The following is a 25,878-nucleotide window of genomic DNA, read 5'->3' as shown; positions in this document are numbered from 1 at the left end:
TATTTATGTTTCATATATTGATCACAATTAATTAATTTTTATAAGTGTTTGTACATCATTTGAATAAGAAAAAATAAATCAACAGTTATACTAATAGCAAAAGACAATAAATCAAATATAGTTGTAATAAAACTTACAGCAAAAAAAGGAGAATACATATGTGCCTGTGTGTGTATGCTTACATCCAGAAAAAATGAAAGGGCAAAAGGATATCAAATACAACTTTATCCAAAGATATTTTTTCAACGAGATTTGTTAGCAGTTAATGAAATAGGAAGTTACAAAACCTTGCAGAGTTTTAAAATCACAAATCTGTATTTTGAAAAGGGTGATTATGATAGAAGCATAGTCCAGATGAAGGCATTTTTCAGGATATTTAGTTTGTCTGTTTCTCCACTGAGTTTGCAACTGATCAAGAGTCATGCAAGCAGCAGTGGTAAAACTGAAAGACTCCTCATTTGAGGAGCAGGAAATGCACCACATTCCAAAGATTCCCACCCATGGCAGAAGAGATAAAATTCCTAACCTGCATTAGAAGGCAATTTTCTAAATCTTCATCTAGTAATTAGGATTAAAAAACTCTTCAATTCTGCAATCTAAAATTATGATGTTTAGGGTTTTTTTTTTCCAAAAGCAAGTTCAATTTCATGAAACCTACAGTTCCAAGTTTTACCATGTATATTAAATACACTTGCCTCACAAAAGTCAGGCAAATCAGTTTGCCTTACTCAGAAAGGCAAATATTCAAAAAATAAACACATATTATTCTATACAAGTGCTCTAGTCAAAACGCAAGTTACAGTCTATAGCAGCTAATAATTTAAAAACCCAACCACCTAGTTTAAGAGACACACATATAAATAATTCCCATCTCCACTTGTTTTGGTGCTTATACCACTATAAAAATGACTCTTAAAAAGACAACCAAGTATTACAAAATGGAAAGCATGATTGAAGAGACTTTTCTGGAAGAAAAGAAGATTTTTTTATACTAAGTAAAGCAAACTGTTTATCACATGTTTCTGATATTGTTAGTCAACTTATTTTTTTAAATACTGCAAGTTGCTGATCACCACGTGTAGAAGGAAAAAAAAAAGGAAGTGTTTCATCTTTCTGAAATACAGAAAATTTGTTATGGAAGAAATTGCTATTACCAGATTAGAATGCTTTACATGTAAAACCAAATTAATTATTACTTAAAATTGAGTATGGGGAAGATTTAATGAAAACTTCTGTCAAGATATACCAATATTCAATATATCAATAACCAACAATGTAGTTTGTTTAAAGTCATTTCTTAACAAAGCAATCACTCAGTGTCCAGTGAACAAGAGGTCAAACCAGCCACAGGATACCTAGGCTCATTCTTCTGCTTTACCACAGACAACCCATGAAAATCCATTACACTCAACCCACCCTCGTTCACCTATTGTAAAACAGGGATAACAGTACTTTTCTTCCTGCCAGAGGGACTCAGGGCATAACTAGATAAGCAGAACAAGGTACAGCTTATAGATTCTGCACATAAGGGAGGTTGGTAATAGAATTACAAAGCATCCTTCAAACTAGCTTAATTTTGAGTAGACCTTCCCTGTAAGCTTTCCCTTCTTAACTTGCTCTAGAAGGCAAAAAATTCAGCTTCTTTTAAAACTAATCCCTAATTTGCTTGCTGTGTCTTTGCCTCATGCCATCTTAAGAAATGGAAAAGAAATTAATGATCTGATTGAGCAACAAATACAAATGAGCTATCCATGATTTCAAAATACCCCAGAAAAAGGGACCCCAAAATCTTTTTTCCTTTTCTGCTAGATCTCTAATCTTTACTTTGGTGGGCTGATTTCTCAAGGAAACACTAGCATTCAGCAACATGTTGCTAAGCTACATAATGCTTACACATATGCTCATTCCATCTTACACACTGGCAAGTAACACAAGTGTACATAAAAAAAATTTACATTTGAATATCTTGATGTATAATGAGTTTAACTCTGACTGTACAAGATTCTTCCTTCAAAAAAGTTTACAGTGGCAACATCATTGTAGTATCTTGCCATTTTTGATAGGTATCTATATTTGCAGACATAAAATAACCTTCCCCAGTATTACAAATGGACATTTAACTCATATTTGTACTTTAAAAAAGTGCAACTCAGAGTGAAGCAAACTGTGTCTGTCCAAGGACTGACTCCCTTGCATGAAGGACTGTTGTGGTTTAACCCAGCAGGCAGCTAAACACCACACAGCCGTTCACTCGCTCCCGCCCTCACCGCAGTGGGATGAGTGAGAGAATTGGCAGGGGGGGGAGTAAAATTTGTGGGTTGAGATAAAGACAGTTTAATAGGACAGAAAAGGAAGGGAAAATAATAATAACAATAACAATAACAACGATAAAAGACTATACAAAATAAGTGATGCACAATGCAATTGCTCACCACCTGCCAAACAATGCCCAGCCAGTTCTCGAGCAGCGGTCACCGCCCCCCAGCCAACTCCCCCCAGTTTATATACTGAGCATGATGTCATATGGTATGGAATATGCCTTTGCCCAGTTTGGGTCAGCTGTCCTGGCTGTGCCCCCTCCCAGCTTCTTGTGCACCTCCAGCCTTCTCAGTCGGTAGAGCATGGGAAGCTGAAAAGTCCTTGACTAGTGTAAGCACTGCTTAGCAACAACTGAAACATCGGTGTGTTATCAACTTTGTACTCACACTAAATCCAAACCACAGCACTGTACCAGCTACTAGGAAGAAAATTAACTCTATCCTTGCCAAAACCACGACAAGGAGCTACAGTAAGCACCATCCCATCTTCTGCCCCACCCTTTGCAAGATATGACTGCTCATGAAGCTGAGGCAGCAGAAACAAAAATGTGCCCATGCTGGAGTCCACAAAGTTCACAGTCCAGAGCACTAGTGGAGACCCACCTCCATCTGGATTTAAGCTAGTACACCAGGCTGCTCTGGAACATTGGAGACTCAGGCACACATTCCCTTCTGACTCGCAGTTGCAGCAATGTTCACCTCTGGCAAACACACAGGCAAAACAACCAGAAGCCACAGTGGCCTAAGACACCACAGGTTCTCCAGAGCTCATTTGTAAAAGTCCTAACTTGGAGGCAAGTTCTATATAGACTTCAGAATCAATCACACATTTTGTGGGCTACTCTCATCTACCCCATCTGGCTGGGGGGGGGCAGGAATCCAACCCCACATCTGATATGGTCCAATACTCCCTTTAAACTAAAACACGTCATCTCAGTGCCAGCTGGAGGCTCCCCCATGGCAACCGAATGCATAGGTGGGCAGATCTGGTGGCTTTCCAGGACTTCTCACCCTTCACATCTGCAGTAGGGATACACTGAGTCACAGAATCTGCCTTTTGTTTCTCGCTCAAGGTAAGCATGTCTCTTTTACACAGCACCTACAATTTAAAACAAGCAGTTTCCTTCAAAGTGCAGAAGTATTTTCAGGCTGCAGAAAAAGCTGCAGATTTGATTTTGAAAAAAACAGATTGTATGTAGGGTGGTTTGTTTCTGAAGGAGAGAAGCGGTATTTCTGTGTAGTACTAGGATGGAGACACAGCTTTGACCAGCTACAACCACAAAACACATGGTTTCTTTGGATACTGACATTTGCTCATGTTTTGTAATTATTACTGCAAGCTACAAGACCAGAGTTGTTGTGGTGTATTTCTCATTTTCATTTTAAATTTCTTCGCAATATCAGTATTCAGAAATTGTAACTTTCACAATTTTTAAACACTTAATTATTTTCCTAATGGAGACAGTAGACCAAAAATATATTTGCAAATTTCTAGCATAATTTTTTAAAAATCTTAATCCATAATTTTGATTTGGTTTTATAGTAAGCATGTATAAAATATTCTTTTTATTTTATTAACAATACTAGAATATTTAGTCCATCCTCCAAAGGCAAGATAACAAACAACAACAAAAAAATCTACGTTGACACAGGGTAAAAAATGTTATTCTTAAGCAGTGTTCTAGAAACACAGGAACCTGCAAGTGATTTACCACTTCCACATGACACAAGATAAAACCTTACATTTAGTACAAATTCATTAGATTTTTCAGCTTATGGTATTGTATACTTTTGCTTTAATCATTTAAGCCATTAATATTTGTATAGTGCTCTGAGGGCCTTTATACAGTTCAAACACTACAAATATAAATGTATGCATTATTATTACAAGAGTGAAAAGTTACCAATTCTTAGCTGTTTTCTTTAAATTAGATGCTACGCAAAACTTAAAATACTACAGCATATGAGCTTTAAGCAAACATAAGTAACAAATTTAGCAATTCAAAAAACCCATCAGATAAAGCTAAGTGTACAAGAAATTTAAAAACGGCTTCACATGCTTTTGAGCACTAACAATGAAGAAATTAGAAGGTATATAGCACAGTAAAAAATCAGAGGGAAAAATAAAGACCATAAAAATTTAGCACAGGTATGCCTGAATAGGTTTACAAAATAGAAATAAAACTGCAGTGTACTATAGCTCAAAGCTTTCTTCTGCATCTTGATTATCCTAATTACCCCAAATGGCTGACACCACAGTATTCTCTCCCTGATGTACAGTGTCATCAAATATTCCCATTTCAGCATTATAGGAAATATATGCAAAAGAAAGACAGGCTTTCTGATACTACCTCAGCACAATTATCAGCAACACTAAAAACCATACATAGACAGGGACATCAAACTATGGAAACTATGAATAAAGAAAAATTTAAAAAGTGACACATGAGAGGAAAGGTAAGGAGGAAGGAATTGAGGAATTTCTGTAAATAAGTTATAGCATAGAACTATTCCGCAATAGCTCTTTTATTCCCAGACAAATATTTAAGAGGGTAGCTCTTATTTCTAGATAATCTTCCTTAGATTAAGTCTCACTAATTACAGTCCTAATTCTGCAGAGGATCAAAGGATCACAGAGTTCTCTGGAAATCAACAGAGTATGATCTGAACATAACAGCAAAGTCCCAAAAAGGTGTTTTCTTGTTGGACTGAAGCCCAATTTTGTAAGGTCTCAAAAGTCTCCTTAGTAAACACATATCATTCACCCTCTGCACCCAGAAATATCAGGCATCTTAACAGCTGTGGGAAGTATGGAATTCTGAAACACCACAGTTGGATGGAAAAACTACTCAACATATTAAGAAATAAGAATCAGAAAGTTACAGATGACACAGGGATATTTTCAGGCCAGCATAAAGAGAATTAGGTCAGCAGCTCTCATTAGCACTCGTTTCCAACTGTGTGTGAAATCTTCTCATATATAATAGACTGTTTTCACTAAAGAAATTATCAAAAGCAGCAAATAACCTTTTTCAGGCTTATGTTTAGTGTATCAGTGACCAGGCTTACAGACTGTGTTTAACTTAATCTATTAGAGATACTTAAGATTTCATATATTTTAGATAAGCAGCTTCATACACATATATGATGTAGTAAATTCATAAGAAACACTTACTGGGTAATTTTTTTGAAGGGATGGAAGGATGGGTTCAGGTAGGGCTATAAAAAAAAAGTTTAAAGTTGCTGTGATTCATGTAATTCACAGGAAACAATATCATATCAACTACAAAGGGCTGGACTGAAATTCCATCTCAAAAACATCTATCAAGAACGTCACTTTCATGCATTTTGTAAAATAAAGGTTATTCACCAAATCTTTCTATTACTATATTTTGTACATAGTAGTATAAGGAGTTAATTCAGCTAAGTGAAACTGTTACTAAGATACTACTATTTGAGGAAGACATGAAAAATTCTGCAGCAGCTGGGTATGACTTCACTTTTAAAATTCATATTAATTCACGGCTATAAGAAACTCATATAGATTTGCTAAAGGAAAAATCAGAGCTTCACTCTTTTTTTTCCTGTATCTAATACAATATAATTCTGTCACAGCATAGGAAGTCTCCAGATACTGCAAAAGTACACATTCTTCAGCTGCAAAATATTACATACTGAGTCGCCGAAAGTAACGTAAAGATAAAATGCCCAACACATTTAGTAGGCATTGCTAGCAAAATCCCCATAAAATACCTAAATACAGTCTAATGCTGTTAGCTGGTTTACTAAATGGCAAACAGGTTATAAAGATTATGCAGACATTAACGATACTAACAAACACAAAATTAACTAAACAATTACAACTTTTATGAAAGTCATGGATAGGGAGAGCATCTATTGCACAATACAAATGACAGGGAAAAAACCTTATCTCCCAGGTTAGGTGGTCCTACAGGTAGACAGAAAAAAAAAATCCCAAAGTATTCACATCCCACTCAAGCCTTAGAGCAGCTACAGAACTGTCAGAGCATTCCTCATACTAAAACTTTAACATCATGCCTTCAGCATATTTTTTTTTAAATAATTGGTCTACATCATTCACTGGGGAGAATGATAATTAAGTTCAACACACAGGACTTTGACTTGGGACTTAATTCACCCTTCAGACAAGGTCTCACAGGGGATGAGATGTTGCAGAATCCTTCTTCCATAGAGACTAAGAATCAGAACAGAATTCTCAGAACATGCTTGGGATATCTTCAAAGAGTATACTATATTAACCAGCAGGACTGCTAAGAATATGATCACAGCTGCTTTAACAATATTTTTATTTTGTTTGTGGGTGTTTAGAAATATGCAAAAGCATCTTATTTCTGCAACATCTTGGATAATTTCCAGTTCTCTGCCACACTAAAATAAAAGGCAACAAAATCTGAACAATACAAGCAATTGATATTTTATCTGGGTCTGTATGCTATACTAAAAGGACGGAGTTAAGGGGAAAAGTTACCACTTACCACTAGCATTCACCACACGCGTTTTCCTTTTGTTAGTGTACAAGATAGTTGGACCTGTTACCTGGAGGAAAGTTCATGTACAAGACACTGATGTATCTACAAAATAAACTCAAGCTGCACTAACCTTAGGTCCAAGACATACACACGAGTGTAAGAATATGGAAATGGATTAAGTAGTAAAGGAAATAAATTTGCCTAGTGAAGACAGAGACACTATGTACTGCAAAAGAAAGCTTTTGTTTTTTTTTTCCCCTCCCAGTAACATCAACAATAGCTCTATTAGAAATTCTATGATTAGGACACAAGCTAGTTTGCCGTAGCAACATCCATGTCCAGTTGAAGAAAAAAAAAAAAAAAAAAAAAAAAGTTTAAAATCTGTACGAATAAAACATCAGAATCTAAACAGCTGATACTAGATACATGTCCAGAGCCACACTTCAGCCTTTTTTAGCAGAAAAGACTGATGAAGCACAGGTAAAAGGCTTCTCTTTGGTCTGTGGACTGCTGATCCTTCCCAAGCAGCTGGCTGATCAGTTTTGCATGAAAAGGATAATTTGAACTTTTTTTTCCCTTCCCTAGACAGCTGTGGCAACTGCCACAGATGACTACAGCAAATGCCCTCATGCTTGCACGGCTGTTAACATTCTGGCAAGCCTACACGCTTATACTTCCTTGTAACTCCTACTCTCTTCCCTTTTGTGCATTACTTTTATGCACAGCTCAGTAACTGGCTATCCATGACTGCACACAGCACCCAATACAAGTCTCTAGAGTAATTGTGATACAATGAAAATAGATTTGGAGAATAAATTTCCAAGTGAAAAGGCTTGTTTCCATTAAAAGTGTAACACTAACTATCAAATGCTTCTTATCAAATCACTGTTAAGATGGTCACTAATTGCTAGACCACGTAAAGATGCTTTTTCTCCTCTCCTGCTTGTGCTTCACCTTTGCATAGCAATCTTTACATCCAGTAGTTCCCAACATTTCCAATCTTATATCTAATAATCACTTTGGCATTTTTAAGTTCATTGCCATTTCATCTCCTCCAAATCAACATTTTTTGTTTAATTGATTTTTTTTCCCCCCTCTTGTGTACTAAGGATCTACATTGAAGTACTCAGTCACCTACAGTACGATTTCAGAGCTGTGACAACAGACTCGGCCACATTTTCTTTTCTTTTCTTTCCACAGAAACAAAGAAATCCATGGAATTCCACTATAGTAGATGGAGAGGAAAAAAAACCCCATAGTCACTGGATAGACTAGCTTATGTCCTACTGTCCTCATGATTGGTACATTAACAACATGCACACACTATAGGCATCAAAGAATTCAGAAGTAACCCAGCCAACTGGATCCCAAATACACAAAACACCCTCCTAGATCCTCTACTACAGATATTGTTCAGCTGAAAGAAAGCCACCAGCTTGAGTCAACTATCATAAAAAGCTTTCCACCCTAGTACAGAGTGGGTGTAGCGTGATCTTGAAACTAATAAATAGTTGGCTACCCACTCTACAGCAAGTGTCTACATTCCAGGCCAAACAAGCTGTCAGACAAGCTAAACACTGTTTCTACCTGATTTTAAAAAAATTTTTTTTCTTAAAAGGGGAAAAGTCTAAAATGAGAGCCTATGCAATTTGTCCACAGATATGGTCATAAAATCTTAAGAACCAGTTGTCATTAAAATAACATGAAAAAGAATAATCAGCACAAAATCAGTTACCAAAAAAATTAAAACAAAGGTGTAGAATGAATACAAGCAGCAAAATACACAGTCTACACATGAACTGACAGGAATTAAGAAAATACTTCTACAGGCTTGTTACTCCACAAGATGTACACTTCAGGGGTTCCTTGCCTTTCTTGCTAAAGCTACTTATCTCCCAATAAAGAACCAAGAAACTCATACTGAGCTAAATGATTTCTTAAATGATAATCCTTAAGTCTTAAGCAAGAACTGCAAACTACAAAAAACAAAAGTGGACTTTCTCTAATGAAAGAAATAAATAGGGGGATAAGCTCATTTCAACCTATTCCTCGAAAACATTTCTGCATTGCATGGGAATCAACAGGGATTCTCAACAGGGATCTTTAGTTTCTCAGGTAAAGCTCTCCAGCTCCATACAGATGTTCAATGTTTCAATATATTGAAGTCACAAAAAAAGATACTGCCACTGGCAGTCAAATATCCCAACTTCTAATGGTCTTCGACATCTGTCACCTTACAGAAAACAGTAATCAGCGGAAAAATCTAACCACATGGTATTGCTTTCTTGCATCTGCACCTCACCCATGTTCAGTCCTTCGCTCACCAGAAGACAGAAGAATGACCCCACAGCATTTGTTGTCCCTTTGAATTTTCTTGGAAGTTCCCAAATAAAAAACAAACAAACTACAAACAAAAACACAAACCAAAAACCACTGAAATTATGTTTAGGTTTTTGCCTTTGTTAAAAGGCAGATTTCCATTAACTAGAGCTTGAGTTTATTTTCCCTTTGTTAAAAGGCAGATTTTTGTTAACTAGGCCTTGAGTTTATTTTATAGTTACACAGTGTCCTGCAGGTACATTGATTTTTTTTTTTTTTTAACCTTTTTAAAGCTGGTAACTCTGCCTCCAGAGAAGAGGTCCACTTGTTAAAGAAAAATGCAGCACTAAGGAAATGGAGTAAACCCACTTTATTCTCAGATTTTTCTGTGTGGAAGATGACTCCTGCTGGTGTTTAATTTTATTAAAGAGGAAAACTACACAAATATGAACTTAAAAGGGACAGTTTCAACACGTTAAAAAATACTTACTCTGTAGATAGTGCAAAACCATCAATACAAGACTATAGCTGCTTAAAGTACCACGACTGGCATCATTTATGTCATGAAAACTCGCCCACTTCTTAACAACAAGTACTAATGGACGAACTCGATTCTCAACTGCAAGTAAAATAAATACATCTCAAAAAAAGCACATTTAACTAGACAGCAACCAATCAACATTTGTTCCTCCTTGATCAACATGATACTCTTGTATTCTAAGGTTACCTTTTGCAACCATTTTATAGAATTTACTTAGTTATTCTACAACTACTATCCATCTTGTAAAAATCAGAAAAAATATTTGCATTTGCAAACAGTCTTTTAAGTAGTAAGATCCACAGACACATTACAAGGGGTATGCCAGGTAACTTGCAGATAAGACAAAACTGGAGGCATCAGTCAACGCAGCAGTGTCACATTCTACTTTTAAGTTCTCTCCAGTTCATTGTAATAATTTTCCCTGAATTAACCTGCTGCCAGGACAGACCACATCTAATTTTTTATTTATTTTTTTTATTTTATATAAACTTTGAGGGCAGAGAAAAGAATTCTCCTGGTTGGAGGACACAGAGCTCATTGTTAAATTTTCCTCAGGATCCATGAAAGCAGTAACCCCTGCATACAAACACTAATTTTAAATTTGCCTTGTCCTAATAGCTTTTGATGGAGATAAGATGTTAGATACAATAACTCATTAAATCAAGACATATGCTTTTCATGAGGAAAGACATAAATACAGTCATATTCCAGGTATGATCTTCTGAATTTCTGGGGAATGTAGATAGCCTTCTAATGAAGGTAGTAATGTGTTGTAGGGAGATGTCACTCACCACCACCTCCTAGGGACCTTGCAGCATACTTATTATTTGCAGATATGTGGAAGCAGATCATCAGCTAAGTCAAATGCCTTATGATGGTCTTACAATGCCTTATATGTTCTGGAGTATCTTTTCTAACCCAACAACATTGTGCAAAGCTTTGTGTTCTGCACATCAGGACAGGAATATATCAATAGGTAATCACTTCATCCAGGACAACAGACATCATACAACAGCACCAGTTGGGGTACTCTCTGTTATTCTGAAAATCCTATCAAGCATGTGACTTTCTCACAACCGGTTCACAGTGGTTCAGCACACAGGTCCCTGTAAGTGGTACTCTTTTTCTCAGCATGAATGTCCTAGATCTGGAAGACCTCTTAGAAACAACAAAGCTGCTTAAAAGCAGTCTCTTCATTCCCAACATTATGCACCAGTGGTTGAACTAAAAAAGTATGTTTAGTACACTAACTGTGAGATGCAGAAGAATTACTGTACGGACATCATATGAACATGCATTAACTGAAATAGGATTTTTCCATGAGAGAAAAATGCAAGTAAGCTAAAATTCCAAAAAGGATTCTTTTGTGTGTGTGTGTCACAGTAGAAAAGACACTTTTTAGTTGACCTTATCCTGAGAGAAGGTTTTCTCTCTGCTAGTGCCTGTAATTAGTATATAAGAAAGTTAGTGTGCAACATGGCCAGTGAACTTACCCTGATACTCTTTCATCAGTCAACAACCTACCCCCTCAAGAAAATGCTCATTTGCTCAAAGGTCCAGCTTCCACTAATTGAAAAATACATACCATCAATTGCTGATTTAATTGCAGACATGCCTCCTTAGGCAAACAACTGACAACACAATAGCATAGATTTCAGTTTCTAGCTCTGCTTCATCTACCTACATTTTCTGTGGACATTCTGCTTCACTTTGCCATATCATCTTTGATGTTTTCTACAGCACCTATGCACCAACATAGAAGGACTGATTTAAAAAAAACCACAAAGGCATCCACAGAAATATTTATGAATATTCTTTTTTATCATGCCCACTAAGATAACCAGTCCCTTGTTTGCCTGAGCATCTAACTTGTTCTAATGGAACAGAGAGACCCATACATCTTCCACATGAGAGGTAATTTGATCTTTTTTTTCCTCCCATGCAGGGTGAAGCCCTTCAGCCACAAATTTAAGTTACCGGGCTAATACTTTTAATGCTATCCACCCTGGTTGATATGCCTTCTAAAAGTATGTAAAGAGACTGTCCGATAAAAGTTTCCATTTACTTTTGTTTGCCTTATGTCATCTGAGAGTTTTCTGGTCCAAAGAAGACAAGACAGACTATGCTTGATGCAGTTTGCCTATTTAAGAAGGTATAGCACATTGAGAAGAATCTTTTCAATCACAAGTCTCCCTTAGCTATTAACTCACTCCTTGACCTGAAAAAAATTACAATATTTGTCCTTCATCAGGAGACATAAAGTTAATTTTGCTGGCCTTATAAAAGTGGGCACCAAGGCAGAATGGAAGAAAAGGTGGGAGACTAGGACCCCTTCCACTGCTCTTTTCACATCTGGACTCTTGTCTGCCCTACAGTGATTTGCTGAGAGGAGTAAGGGAAACCTGTGGCACAAGTTAGGAACAACTATATCAACATTAGACTTGGTGAAGTGACCCCTCACCTGTAGCCATGAATGACAAAGTTTATCTCCCTAACCTTTTTAAGCTTGGAAGGAAATCCTTCTCCAGGCACATGCCTTCCTGGATGTATGAAGTTACAGTTAACCAACTGATGCGGAGCAAGTTGTAGAATCTCCTAGTAACGTGAATATGGAACACTGAAACTACTCTGACTGAAATATTAGTAAAAATTCACTAGTAAAGGTAACTTCTACTGATAACTTCCTATGCTAAATAGAAAGGAATTCCTGTATGCAAGAACTGAAGAAGGTGGGAAAGGAAGAATCGCAAATGGAGTAGAAGAATTAGCGTGAGGTCCACTCCTTATGTATTTATCTGCCAAATGATGCTGTGATGCTAAGTAAGAAAACCCTAGTTTAGCACTAAGCGTGCTGTTCTTACTACTTCCCCTTCAGAAGTCTGTTTCACAATCTCTCCCTAAAATGCAAACTCCTGAGGAGATAGAAACCAGTTTTGTTGTGGGGTTAGTATAAAAACTGAAGCAGTATTTTGGATTTTCCAAGGAAAGACTCTGTAGCAGCATACAGACACAGCTAGCTATCAGCCACACATACCTATCAGTGGCTGTAAGGAAATAAAAGAAACTGGAGATTATACCACTAGATAATCATTAGTATAATGATCTCGTTATCTGCAGAATACTGAAGCAGCCCTTGTAGCAGATATGTGGACCTTAATATGAAGAATCTTCATTATCTTCTGAATATTATAATATTGGATTAAAAACATACCTAGCTGATATATCAGTTTTCTCCATATGTTTAGAGTGAGCAACAAGAAGTTATCTTAAAGCTATCTAATGCAGCTCATTAGGTACTTATATATATAGTAACCTAACATATTCAACTGACTTTTAATAGTCTATAAACACCAAAACACAAATTTAAAAACCAAAGTTTATAGAAATAAGAAAATACATTAAAAACTTACTGTATGCATAGGTTCTCAGAAGGAATGTATTTCTTATTCCTACAACATTGTTTACATTCAAGTCAAACTCCACACAGCTATTGGGGAGGAGAAAAGAAAAAGAATCAAGCTTCATGGTATTCAGTTTCAGGATATGTATTACCTACTTAGTGACAGAGGTGGAGAAACGTAGCTTTCAGATAATACTCTAGAAACTTTCTTCAAACAGAGTTTTGATGCCGTGATTTCTACTCTGGTTTTGTTTATAGTACTTGAATTGCTTGTAGACTTGAATTCCATTGTTTTGGATTGTACATCCAAGTGTACATTACATTTACGTTCCATGTAAAAATGTAATTGTTGTTTTATATAGAGAATACATGTAGATCCAAATTTAGACCTTAGGACAACTTAATATATCTAATACGTTTTGGATTTTTAACGAATCTTTCTCCAAACTAGAGTTGCACTACATGATTTACTATGGACAACTTTTGATGCCAGGAAGGATTCTCTGAGGTATCAGTTTAGGAAATCATGCCAATGAACTGAGAAGGAGAATTGGAAGAGGTCAAAAGGTAAGAATCTCTTTTCTGCAATGATGGTCAGAGATAATCAGCAAGCACTTTGAAATGAAAACTGTTTATTAGTAAACACTGGATGTTTTGTGATAAAACAGTTTTAATAACTGTTTCATGCTGTTAACAGCAAATAAGAACAAGGCAAACAAGCACTACCTATGTTATTTATATCACACCCCGCCCCAAAGTTTGAATTTCATACTGCATATAGAGCTTAACTACTCACAGTACTCAAGAAACGATATTAAATTCATAGTTAATAAGCTATAGCAACACTGTTAACTCACAAGATGAGCCTATTACTGACAAAGAAGTAGCTATCTGCAGTGTACAGCTATTTCCATTTTATACATCCAAGCCTCATTCACATAGCATTTGTTTGCCTGAATATTCCTTTGGATTTTCTTGAATTATTGTAAGGGGAACATGGACCTGGAATTTATTAAACTAGATAAAACACATTAATTTGATGTCTACAAAAGGTTTTTGACATCATTAACTACATTAAAACATCATCAATGCATCAAAAATATTACATAATTTTAAACCTGAGTTAATATCAAGTATGACTTTTTAGATGTTTTAAGAGCATAGTACATAATAGCACAGGAAATAAACAAGCTTGAGCGACTGCTTAATAGTTGTAAAAATAAGCATAAACACCAGTAAGAATATTAGTTGTATGTGTTAATATAATAAAGAAATATGTCAGGCTGCATGTGTAATTCCAATTAACCCCAACTGACAAGATTACTATTTACCAGATGCTGATTAAGCAAGTTCTATTGCAGTTATTTTGTACTTTAATATGCACATATAATAGATGTATGGTAAGTGAAATTATGGTAAGTGAAAAGGGTTTTGTACTGTTGGGACTCAATTTCTACCAAAAGCACTAAAAGAGAGAAAGAGTCAACTGATATCAAATGTAGCAAAAGAGGAAGCTTTTGCATCCTCTGTAGTACAGAAATCTTGTTAATTAATCAAAGGCTTGTCTGGTAGCAGAGCTGGCATTGGAATTATTTCCTGGGAAAGACTACAAAAATAAAAAGATAGTAAGTCTTTAAGTGCAATGGATCTTCCCTTACTGTTACAGCACTAAAAAAACCTTTAAGAAGAACAAACACAAACTGAATGCTTTCTTGTTCTCCAAATCTAAGTAAGTGGGAAATGGCAACTTTCAGGTATATATGGACCATTGGCAACACATTAGAATCCAGATGCAGATACCACCCATTGAATTCTACCGTCTTCTCCCAGCAGCCGGGCATCAAGAAAACTGGCTTTCACAGGAAGCTTGTCATGTTTAGTTTTTTGTTTTGGCTAAAACAAACTTAGTGCCCTGGGTACAGAATATCCAATCCATTTTTCAAGAACTCTGTGAAAAAAATGAATGAGTGTGCATGTATGTATATGTATGAGCCTATGAAAGACAGAGGCCAATAAGAGATTGGAAAGAGACAGGTGCTTAAACAAAAAGACAAAACATGGGTGGAGGTGACAAGTTACATAAGAGAAAAATAACTGGAAAGAGATAAAAACAAACAAACAAACAAACAAAAAACCCATCCCAAAGTCATGTCATTCCCCCCCGCTCCCCTCTTCCAAAAAAACAACACAGGAAACCAGATGGTGAACAGTACTGTTTTTTTCTCTGAAAAATGTAATGGGCAGCTTCTAGTCTAAGAAGATTATACTTTGATTTAGTAGGAAATAAAGAATTCTTTAAATCTTGTCTGTAAGGTATATGAATATCATGACTGGTACTTTTTTTGCAAGTGACCATAGTATGGACTATAAATGCCTACAAAAAGACACCAATCTTCTGACATAATCACTTCCATACTTAAGGTTACTTTTTAAAGTTTATTTTCTGATTTTAAATTGGAAAAAAATATTCTTGCTATAACTCCATGATATTCAATATTTGTACTAGGAATTTACCATTTAGTGTATCTATGAAAAGACTAGCATTGTTATATGTAGCTAAACCATTTAACCCAAATTTTAGCTTGACAAGTTCAATACTTTCAGAAAGCATGGGAGAAACAACCTTCTGTACTGTCACAGGAGAAAGTTACTAGATAAAAATTATTCAAAATTTTAAAAGGTAGGCAAGTATACAGAAGTAAATATGGGATTAGGTGTAAATGAAAAAAAGTATAAAGCAAAAACCCTAACAAGTGTTACATAATCTCAGATGCAAGAAAAGCTTAAATGGATGATATTTATTAGTTCAAATTGTAAACATGACAGATTCAGTTTTATCACAAGAGGGTTTCTGCCCTGATAAAGGTATGTTGTGATAAAAGCACATTGTGATATGCTCTTATAAAGAGAGGCCAGAGAAGTGGGCTTGTTTGTTTTTAAAAGACAGGGACAGGGTTGCAAAATTTTAGAAGCGTATAGGCAGGATAAGATAGTTAGATACAAGAGAGTTGTTCAAAGTCCTATTTACAAAGAATAGTCAAGCTATGTTATTACATGAAGGTGATCCACATAAGTCTTACAAAATCTAAGCCCATAAGTATAGGAAGATTTGAACATTACTCAGACTCCCAACCAATCTGAGTGCTTTGCACAGGTTTTTTTTATCACACACAATAAGAAATACATTGTTCTCTGTCCTAGTACATCCCGTTTGATTATTCATTTTCATGTCTTCATAATGAAGATACAATGAATACAACAACATACAACACATCCACTTCTCCCCAATTACTTCCCCCTTCTAAAAAAAAAGTCATAAAATTAGTACCTAACGCTGTGAATAGAACACGTAATACTACTTTGTTAAACACAGAATACGTCCCTAGAAGACAGCAAAATATACTCTTCTAAAATGGACAAAAATTTTTTAATCAAGAAAACATCATCACAAGAAACCGAAGTTTTAGTGTTATTTGTATAGTGTAAATGCTGTGAATTAGTCCTTAAGTAGCTCAACAGTTATGTTTGCACAGCAAGCAAAATTGTCTTTCACAATAGTTTTCTTCCCACCATTGTTTTTCTGTCATGAACCACTTGTCAACTGGAGTCCACTATGTACAAATAACCCATAGAAATACATTATGTACTGCTACTAATTCACATCACAGAAACTAAACAGCACCTCAACCACAAGAGGTGTTTCAGGCCATCAAGGAAGTAAGCTGACTTGCCACTGCACGCTAGCTGTACAAATTTGCAATACAACTATAGTATGACACAAATAAACAAAGCATGACTTCAGTGGGACTACTCATATGGACAGTACATACATACAGTACTTAACCATGTCAGAGTCTAAAAAACAATGTTGAACACAATACTTGCCTGACTTTATCCCTGAACTTCACTATCGGCACTTTTGCTCGAATCAGCTGAGGTCGCTCAATGTAGCTTGCTAAAAGGGAGAAAAATATGCAATTAAGTTTCATGTAAGATACTGATCTTAAAATAAGACCCTAAAGTGGAGTCATATTGACTGATTTATAGCAAATAGTAGCTTATTAAATTTAGCAAAAATATTCTCAGAAGGGTTGTGCTAAACTAAGGAACCTTTAGCAACTGCAGCAAAAATACAATCTAGGAAAGTGTGTGGGAAAAAAATGCACTAAACATTAGAGAAACACATTAGTGGAAGATTTTTCTGTGGGAAGTATATTCAAGAAATTTGAACATAAGGAATGCAGTTCTAAAATGCTTTCACTGAGCAGTACTTGTAATAGAAATCCTGAATAGATGTAATTAAGGTTCAAAAAGAAGGTAGCAAGAACATATCCATCCAGGATGGCCAGACACTTAAGCCCAGCACTACATTGTAGCAACAGGCACATGATCAGCTGCATACTTTTTAATCGTGTCTAGTTGTCTACAGTTGAAATTACGCATTTCACTGATCAAAAAATATTAACATAACTGTATCTTCACTATGCACTGATTATGCTTAAAACGTCCTTTAAAAACTGTTTATTCGACTGATAAAGTACATACCAAGAAATACATTTCCTATCAAATTGTTACTGAAAACAGGACACCACTTTCCATCAAAGATGGGATAAGCGTTATTTGCCTTTTGCTTTAATGGTGGTAGGACATGCAATAAATACACAATCACAGGACTGCACCTCAGATGATTAGCCACACAGTACAGACACACAGGCTCAATGCCAGACTATCCAAATCCAAACATACTAAGCTCTGCCAGACTCATACAGCGCCACCAGATGCACCTTTGCACTCAGCTCCCCAAAACTGTTGGGTCAGTCATGTTATCTGTGATTTCCCTATTCTCGACGATATCTCAGGCTATATTTAGTAGTTGCCCATAATCCTGAAGGAGAAATGCACCCAAGAAAGTAATGGAAAAGACAAAGAAAAGCAGAGCCCATAGGTTACATGGTATGAATTTGGGCAAAAAGCACTATTTTAGTAACTTCTTCTGTTGCAAAATCTAGGACCACTTGAACTTGCCCACATGTAACATCATACATTTTCCCCTTGCTTCTATAAATTAACCTCAAATTAGCATAAGTAAGTATGACAAAGCTAGAAGTAATACAGGCTAAAAAAAACCTTAAATAAAAGCTGATCTACTCTTTCTGGGGGAGGAAAAAAAAAAAAAAAGAGGTATTTCTATCAGTTTGGATAGCAACCTTGATTAAACAGTGTCATCTCCATTGCATTCAGATGACAACTTCAGGTTTGGTAAAACCCTACTGTGCAATATTCAATTAAAACAAATTTTACCTTTTTTTTTTTTTTTTGAGACTTTCTGAAAGTGTTTTATGGATACGCACATTTAGATAGATTTGATCTCAGGTAATCCTTTATCTGGATTTGAATGCATTGTATGATCCTAAGCAACACACAGACTAGCACTCAAAAAAAGAGATAATCTTATTAACTTACTAATTTTAAAGGAAGAATCTTACAGAACTCCAATCCACGTTCACTGAACATACAATCTAGTACAACTTACACAAGCATCCCCTCTTTCTAGCTGCATCTACAGACACATCCAAGCATCACTCCTCCAACATCCCAGAACATTCTGAAAGTGAAGCTATAAAGTGTGTAGAGCTCTCTGCCTTCTTTCACCACCAAATTTAAGACAAAGATGCCCAACGCACCAGCACATGGTAGACAATGGTGGGTATCTATCTTCATGCCACAGCAATTCAACTTTCCACTATGACCTTCCTCAGGACATCCAAGCATCACTCCTCCAACATCCCAGAACATTCTGAAAGCGAAGCTATAAAGTGTGTAGAGCTCTCTGCCTTCTTTCCTTTCACCACTAAATTTAAGACAAAGATGCCCAACGCATTAGCACATGGTAGACAATGGTGGGTATCTATCTTCATGCCACAGCAATTCAACTTTCCACTATGACCTTCCTCAGGTGCCCTTCAGAAGTTAACTGAACTTATTCTAGTGGCAATCCACTTGCAAACACATCCTTGACTGCAAATGCCTCCCATGGATGGATGGGATGGATGCTTGTGCCAAATTAGTTGTCTAAGAAAAAAAAAAAAAAATCCCAGAACATAATCCCAATCTGTTTCCCAGGGTGAAACAAAGCAAAAAGGATGTTAGCAGGCAGTTAACTTGCTGCTGGTACCCTCTTTCTTGGCTCACACCGATCACACTGTTAGCAGAATCTCTATTGTACGTTAGATTGTCATACATACAAGGAAAGAAACAGTCAGAAACACAGGATGTGGAATTCTGAAATACATACAGGTTGAGTAAGTGCCTTAGTAAACTGACTATCTGACCTTGAAGCTATGACCAGAGGGGCTACCTCAAAATACACATAATGAATTCCACATTCAACTCCTCCACAGTTTTGGGCATATCTATGAAAAAGTCACAAATGCCACTTCAGCTGTAGTGGAAAAGAACATAACCACTTCAAAGAAGACTAAGCAGTTTCATAAATAACTTACTCATGCAGAATTTCAGATTAAACAGCTTAAGTCTCTCTTTTCTTTTACAGAATAAAAGATTAAGCAATTGTAGAAAATATTAATCCCAAACATGGTATATGCCAAAAAAATCTTTGGCATCCTGCACGTGTAGCCTGCTCTCATTGATAGGGTTATACTACAGAAAGAAAAACTGGGCGACACAGCAGTCTGAATCCAGAGTCACGAAGAATCTAGGAGGGTACAACCCAGCACAGGATGAATTAATTGTTGATGTTTGGAATTCACTCACCCACCTACACAGTCCTTCAAGGTCATTCATATGAGTTCAAGTTCCCTTGCTTGTCCTAGCTGTTGCACGTTCCCCACTAGACAACCGTTAGGCATATTCCACTCTGATATCCTAGTCTCAACACTACTGCACCTCTATGTATAACTAAGAGAAAACGAGCTCTTTGTTATTTATTTAGATAATAAACACCAGTCAACCCAGTACTGCTAAACTGTTTTTCAAATGAATCCTGCCTAGACGAATCTGAAGAGAGTAATCAGTTTGACGTTTACTCTCAGTGGTTTGGATTATACTCTCTTCAATATGTTGTAACAGTTATCACCCTAAATTCGTTTCACATTTCTAAAAGACATTGGCTTGAGCATACAGGTCTGGGAATGTTAGCCAATATTGTAAAAAATAGGTATGTGCAGGTATCTGAACAAATAAGTGAAAAAGTTACACATACTCTGCTAGTCTTTGAAACAGAAGATATATTATTGCTAACCTTACATCTCTCTACTCTAGAAGAAACACAATACATGCCTTTAAGACTAACATGTCCCACAAAAACAGTGAATAAATATCAGAAGCTTTTTCCTACTTTACTCTGTGACTAGACTATTCAAAAAAAGAACACATCTTCATTTCAGTCGGTATTCTAGATGCAGAATGACAACACAGAAAAGCCTGTGCTCTAAGACTTTAAATCTGATGGGCTCAAATTCCTTGCTCACACTTGTTACCTTTTGCAAGCCTGAAACTGAAATAAGCTGGAGTTTAGATAAATTTTGAATCCACTTCCCAAACCTTCTAGAATGAAACACTAATCTAACAATCACAGTTAACTGTATATAAAGAATAAAAGAGATGGCACTTAAAGTTCTGAAGATGATTTACCTAAAAGAAATTGTGAAAGACACTGATCTAATCTGCACTTGGAATGCTTCCTAATTTATCAATCAATCATGGAATTAAGGTGAAATAAGCAGAGAATCACACTGTTTTTATAGCCCTGATTTTGGAACATACAGGAACACCACAGAGTGCAAGAACAAAGAGGAAGATCTTAGGAGAGTGTCGTTTAACCCCAGTCGGCAACTAAGCACCACACAGCCGCTTGCTTACCCTCCTCCTCCCCCCCCGGTGGGATGTGGGAGAGAATTGGAAGAGCAAAAGCAAGAAAATTCGTGGGTTGAGAGAAGAACAGAGAAGCACAGCTAGAAAAAACTTGTCCCAACTTTCTGAACTGAAATGATCTGAAAAAAGGTTAAAAAAGTTCTAGAACATTACCTATTCCACAAATCTCCTCCTTATTTCTTTTTGTCCTTTAGCTCTTTCACAAAACCAGCCTGAGAACTTCGTTTTAAATAACATCTTATCTTTCCTCCCCCTTCTTGTTTCTCTTACATCTTGGCACATACTTCATTAGCTTTCATGTTTGGCCCAAACTATGTTTATTTCTGTTCTCTTGTGTGAAGCAAGGAATAAGTTTAATGACAGCTCACACACTTGTTGAGAACATGCTGCAGTCTTTCTTCTACAGAAGAAAGAAGGAAGGAAATACTTAACTAGTGTTGTCAAAGAGCAATTACCTTAAGATTACAGATTAGCATCATACGCATTAACTGGACAACACAAAACTTAAAAATAATGATCAGAAGAAGGTTCATACCTTTTAGGCTGTTAAAAAGCACATGCAGTAAAATACAGGATACTGTTGGAATGAAATTGCAATTCTTAAAGAAGGTTGGTACAGACAAGTCTTATACTTGCTCATACACAGCAGCAGCATACGTGCACTGCTAACCCTTTAAAAAGTTGCAAATCTAGAATTCTGGTTCAAGTTGAAGTAACATCTCAAAAGAATTACAATTTCTGTAGGCTTTTTATTTAAATGTATGTACTTGTAGATCCCATCCTTGATGGTTAAGCGGCAGCTGACTTCTGAAGACAGTAGAAGGTAGGAAACCACTTAGAAAACTGCAGTTCTATTAAAAAAGAACTTAGCAGCCAATCTGAAGCTGACAATGAACAGTCATTTCTAAGCATGTAAACTTGACTCCACAAACCAGCAGGAGTGCCAACAGGACACCACTGAAGCGCATACTGCTAAGATCGTTTCCCCAGAGGCAAAGAAAAAGCATATGAATCTATTAGCTTCTGAAGTCTAGCCTGGGGGGACTCCCTCCCCACCCCCAAGCAAAACGAACCCAGAAGCTACTTTGAAATTATGGACGACAGCAATTATATTTGCCTAAATAAGCTTTAATCAAAATAACTGGGCGACCCCCTTGTTTCAGAAGTACTGAACCTTAGCAGAGTTGAGCTACAATTGGTAAATGAACTAAATCCAAATGGAAAGACCCATATGGCAAAGCCTTTTAATTTTGAATCAGTGAACATTTTCGAACAACTTTTGTCTATCAGTTCTATCCACAGAACATCCATACACAGGCACAAGGACAGATGGCTAGGTGTAGGAATTCAGGCCCATAGTGATGTTAAGATTATGAAGAGATGATCTAAGAGGTCTACATACCACAACTAAGAGAGTCTGACAGGAGCAGTAGTATCAGCCGTGTTTTGTCCTGCCTCACCTTCCAAAGAACATTTTGATTAAATGAAGCTGACCAAAGGCATTTGCAAGATAACAGAGAATTAGGAAAGCATCAAAAAGGAGCAATGGCACAAAGAAAAACCTTCAGGGATCGCTCCCACATGACCATCATGTCTTTCTGATACTCATATTCCCTGGCAAACAAACTTGATTTTGTCTAAAGCTCTGTCACAGAACACAACCTCTTCAAAAAAGAAGAGGGTGATAGCTTATTTAGATGCTGCCTTTCTGATCCCTGAAAACACAACTGTTTTATCACTGTGCATCTCAGAAAGCACTGGAACGACTTGCATCCTAGGCAAACCCAGACTAAGTTCTGGACTCCTTATGCAATCATCAATATACAGTAGTAATAAGCCATTAAATATCAGATGCCTACTCTGTGATGGATCTATCAAGTCTGTCTTCAAGCAAGCTCTTGAAATCTGGGTATGCACACTTGCCAATGAAGAAATTTTGAAGTCTGCATTTAAACTTATGGTTTGTTCCTTTTACCATTGCAGGATTGTTCAGAACAGCAATATAAGGAGCAACATCAAAGAATGTATCACAAGTCTGAGAGGTAGGGGGACAGAGTCATTGATACCAATAAATGACAGGGTCTTTCATAATTCAAAGCATGGTACAAAAGCCTCTTTGAAGTAGGAGGCTTTCACATTTAAGTCAAGAACTGCCCATGTGAATTCTTCATCTGAAGAGAGTCTAAGCAACAACTTATAAGAACTATGAATTGACCTGTTTCTCCTATATGTGCTGGTACTGTCAACATTTAATATTTTCTTCACTAAGCACCTAAGTTAATTATTTCACTGGTATCAAGGTGTCGTCCCCCCCCCCAGATAAATTCTACACTGTCTACTGTGAGTGACATCTTCTTTTACAAATTCTTAGAGTATTGTCCGCAGGAAGGCACTGCAATCTAAAAGAGTAGGAAGAGTTCACTAACAGAGGTTTCCCAAACAGAAATCAACTTCCACTCCACCACCCCAAATTGTGGTTCACAATTCAAAAGTCATTTTAGATGCTACCCGTTCCTGAAGTCCACTAGTTTGCAAGGCAACCATTATGTTTTTCTAATTACTATCCATCAGCACCAAGATAAGTAACATTACTAAATATTTATAGCTTTTCTCCAAACAATACTGTGATTAGAAGCTAGACAAGATGCAATTACATAAATTAGTCACAACTGTGCATCAATAGTTCTTCCAGAATTGCCAATAATCTTACCACCTCACTGTAGCCAGGAACTTACAAAGTTTAGTACTGAAGAGTTTTTGGACTAAGCTGAGTATATGCCTTGCTTCAGTCTTCTGATTTACCTGAAATACGATATTAAAGAAAAAAGTTGGTATCTCTCATTTAGATGTTCCAAGTAAGCATGCTTTAGCTTTACTTTTCAAATAAAATCTATTCTCAGAATAAGACATGAACATGTATACCAACACATTCCACAGCCTACACATACATTTAGTGCAGCAAAAGCCAGACAGAACAATTCATATTCAGTACACAAAGTAACTATCAGACATTCACAGATCATAGAACCTGATGAAAACCTATCCCCACTTATACAAAAATGTCCTTTCCTTCCTTTTCAATGATGCTTCAATTCTTTTAAAATTATGCTCTATTTAGATTTCTTTTTTGTTATGTATTTTCTCTCAACCTAAATTTTCTCTCACCAAAAATACTTAAGAAATTTTGCATGTCAAATTCCTTCTTATGCCTGCTCACTAAAATTAGTGGCTATGAATCTAAATAACGAAATAAAAAAAATTGTACTTCTTTTAAAAGTTGTTCCTGCATCTAAAATGAGTTAGAGTTCTCTAAACAATTTTCTTCATGATTCTAGGCAATTTACTTCGCTGCTTTGCTGTGCTTTTTTCATTTATGGAGTGAAGGTAATGCTTATTTTTTTAATGTTTTCTTGGTTTAAAGGGTTTATAGGGTTAAATTCGTATTTTCAACATTATTGGGCCCACAGTTCATAGCTATTTTGAGTGCAAAAGTATGTTATTAAATCAAAAGGATTTGACCATTTGTTTCTCATTTCAGAATCCAGCCTTATAAAATCACATACGTTTTAAAAACAGACTTTGTTTTAACTATATACGTTTTAAATTACTTACTGGTTCTTCTTTAACCACCAGGCACAAGTCACCATCACTGCTACGAGTGCCAAACCCATTCAGCGAGGACCCAACCAAAAAGAGCCTGCTCTCTGTAATAGAAGAATCACAGAATAAAAACTGATGTGACATATCATAGTTTACGAGGAAGGAAGAACCGCGAACCTGAAGAACATTCAAACTGATATTAAGTAATCAAATTCAAAACATACGTGGAAAAATTCGCTGAATTTCTCTCTGGAGTTCTGTTCTGCAGAGCTCTTTTCTGTTCAAATCATAGGTCTGTTGCTGACATGCTTGAAACAACTCCAAAACCTGCTGACTTAACTTGACAAACACATTCAAAAAGTAAAGATACAGAGAATTGAGCTTTCTTTCCTGCCAGAGATGCAATTACATGAAACACAGAAGATGGCATTAAAAAAAAAAATCCAGCATCATTTCATGCAACCTATTGCATTGTCTAGAGTTTTACCGTACTGGAATTCATACTGAACTTCACAGAAGAAATTTCTGCAAAGTTTTTAAATTTAAATTTGTTCCATCTATTATAAAATGTCTATCCATAGAAAATAATTTTTGCCTCTGTTGTGGTTTAACCCAGCAGGCAGCTAAACACCACACAGCCGTTTGCTCACTCCCCCTCCCCAGCGGGATGGGGGAGAGAGTCAGGGAGAAAAAAAGTAAAATCTGTGGGTTGAGATAAAGACAGCTTAATAGGACAGAAAAGGAAGGGGAAAAACAATAATAATAATAAAAGAATATACTAAATAAGTGATGCACAATGCAATTGCTCACCACCTGCCAGCCAATGCCCAGCCTGTCGCACAGCGGCGGCGCCCAGCCAGCTTTCCCCGAGTTTATATACTGAGTTCATTAATCTAGGTGATTCTTGCTGTAATACTGTTGATACGGCATATAGCCACCATAGAAGTGATGATATACAGCATTATATAGCAATTAACATCATACAGTTTAATTTATTGGCTATTCTCACCCAAAATCAAATCCCCTTGAGGTACACATTGGACTTCCCCAGCCTCTCACATCACCCACCAAGTGCACCCACAATGCAGCAGCCCAGATGGGTTTGCCTCTGCGCTGCCAGTTCTGGCTCTGCTTCCATTGCTGCAACTACCCCCACAGGGCATTTGCCACCATCCATGAGTCAGTACAGAGATAGAGCACTGGCCACTTTTCTCGGTCAGCAATGTCTAAAGCCAGCTGGATGGCCTTTACTTCTGCAAATTGGCTCGATTCACCTTCTCCTTCAGCAGTTTCTAC

The 25,878-nt window shown here is 36.6% G+C and overlaps 1 protein-coding gene across 2 annotated transcripts in view; it reads right to left on the bottom strand.

The window, feature by feature from the left end:
- The window catches only part of PAPD4 (poly(A) RNA polymerase D4, non-canonical), a 49,948-nt gene that overhangs the window by 15,617 nt on the left and 8,453 nt on the right, over positions 1-25,878 (bottom strand). For both annotated transcript variants that reach the window (XM_009272457.1, XM_009272459.1), the window contains exons 4-10: positions 24,807-24,921; positions 24,595-24,686; positions 23,718-23,784; positions 16,975-17,044; positions 13,100-13,176; positions 9,639-9,767; positions 5,494-5,537 (exon numbers count right to left, since the gene is read on the bottom strand). In XM_009272457.1, the coding sequence (XP_009270732.1) occupies positions 5,494-5,537; positions 9,639-9,767; positions 13,100-13,176; positions 16,975-17,044; positions 23,718-23,784; positions 24,595-24,686; positions 24,807-24,921 (594 nt within the window). The remainder of the gene's footprint in view (positions 1-5,493; positions 5,538-9,638; positions 9,768-13,099; positions 13,177-16,974; positions 17,045-23,717; positions 23,785-24,594; positions 24,687-24,806; positions 24,922-25,878) is intronic.

This window comes from Aptenodytes forsteri, unplaced genomic scaffold (assembly GCF_000699145.1).
Source record: "Aptenodytes forsteri isolate BGI_AS27 unplaced genomic scaffold, ASM69914v1 Scaffold92, whole genome shotgun sequence".
NCBI classification, from domain to species: Eukaryota; Metazoa; Chordata; class Aves; order Sphenisciformes; family Spheniscidae; genus Aptenodytes; species Aptenodytes forsteri.
The sequence above is the reverse complement of the archived record's forward strand: the minus strand, read 5'-3'. Positions and strand labels throughout refer to the sequence as shown.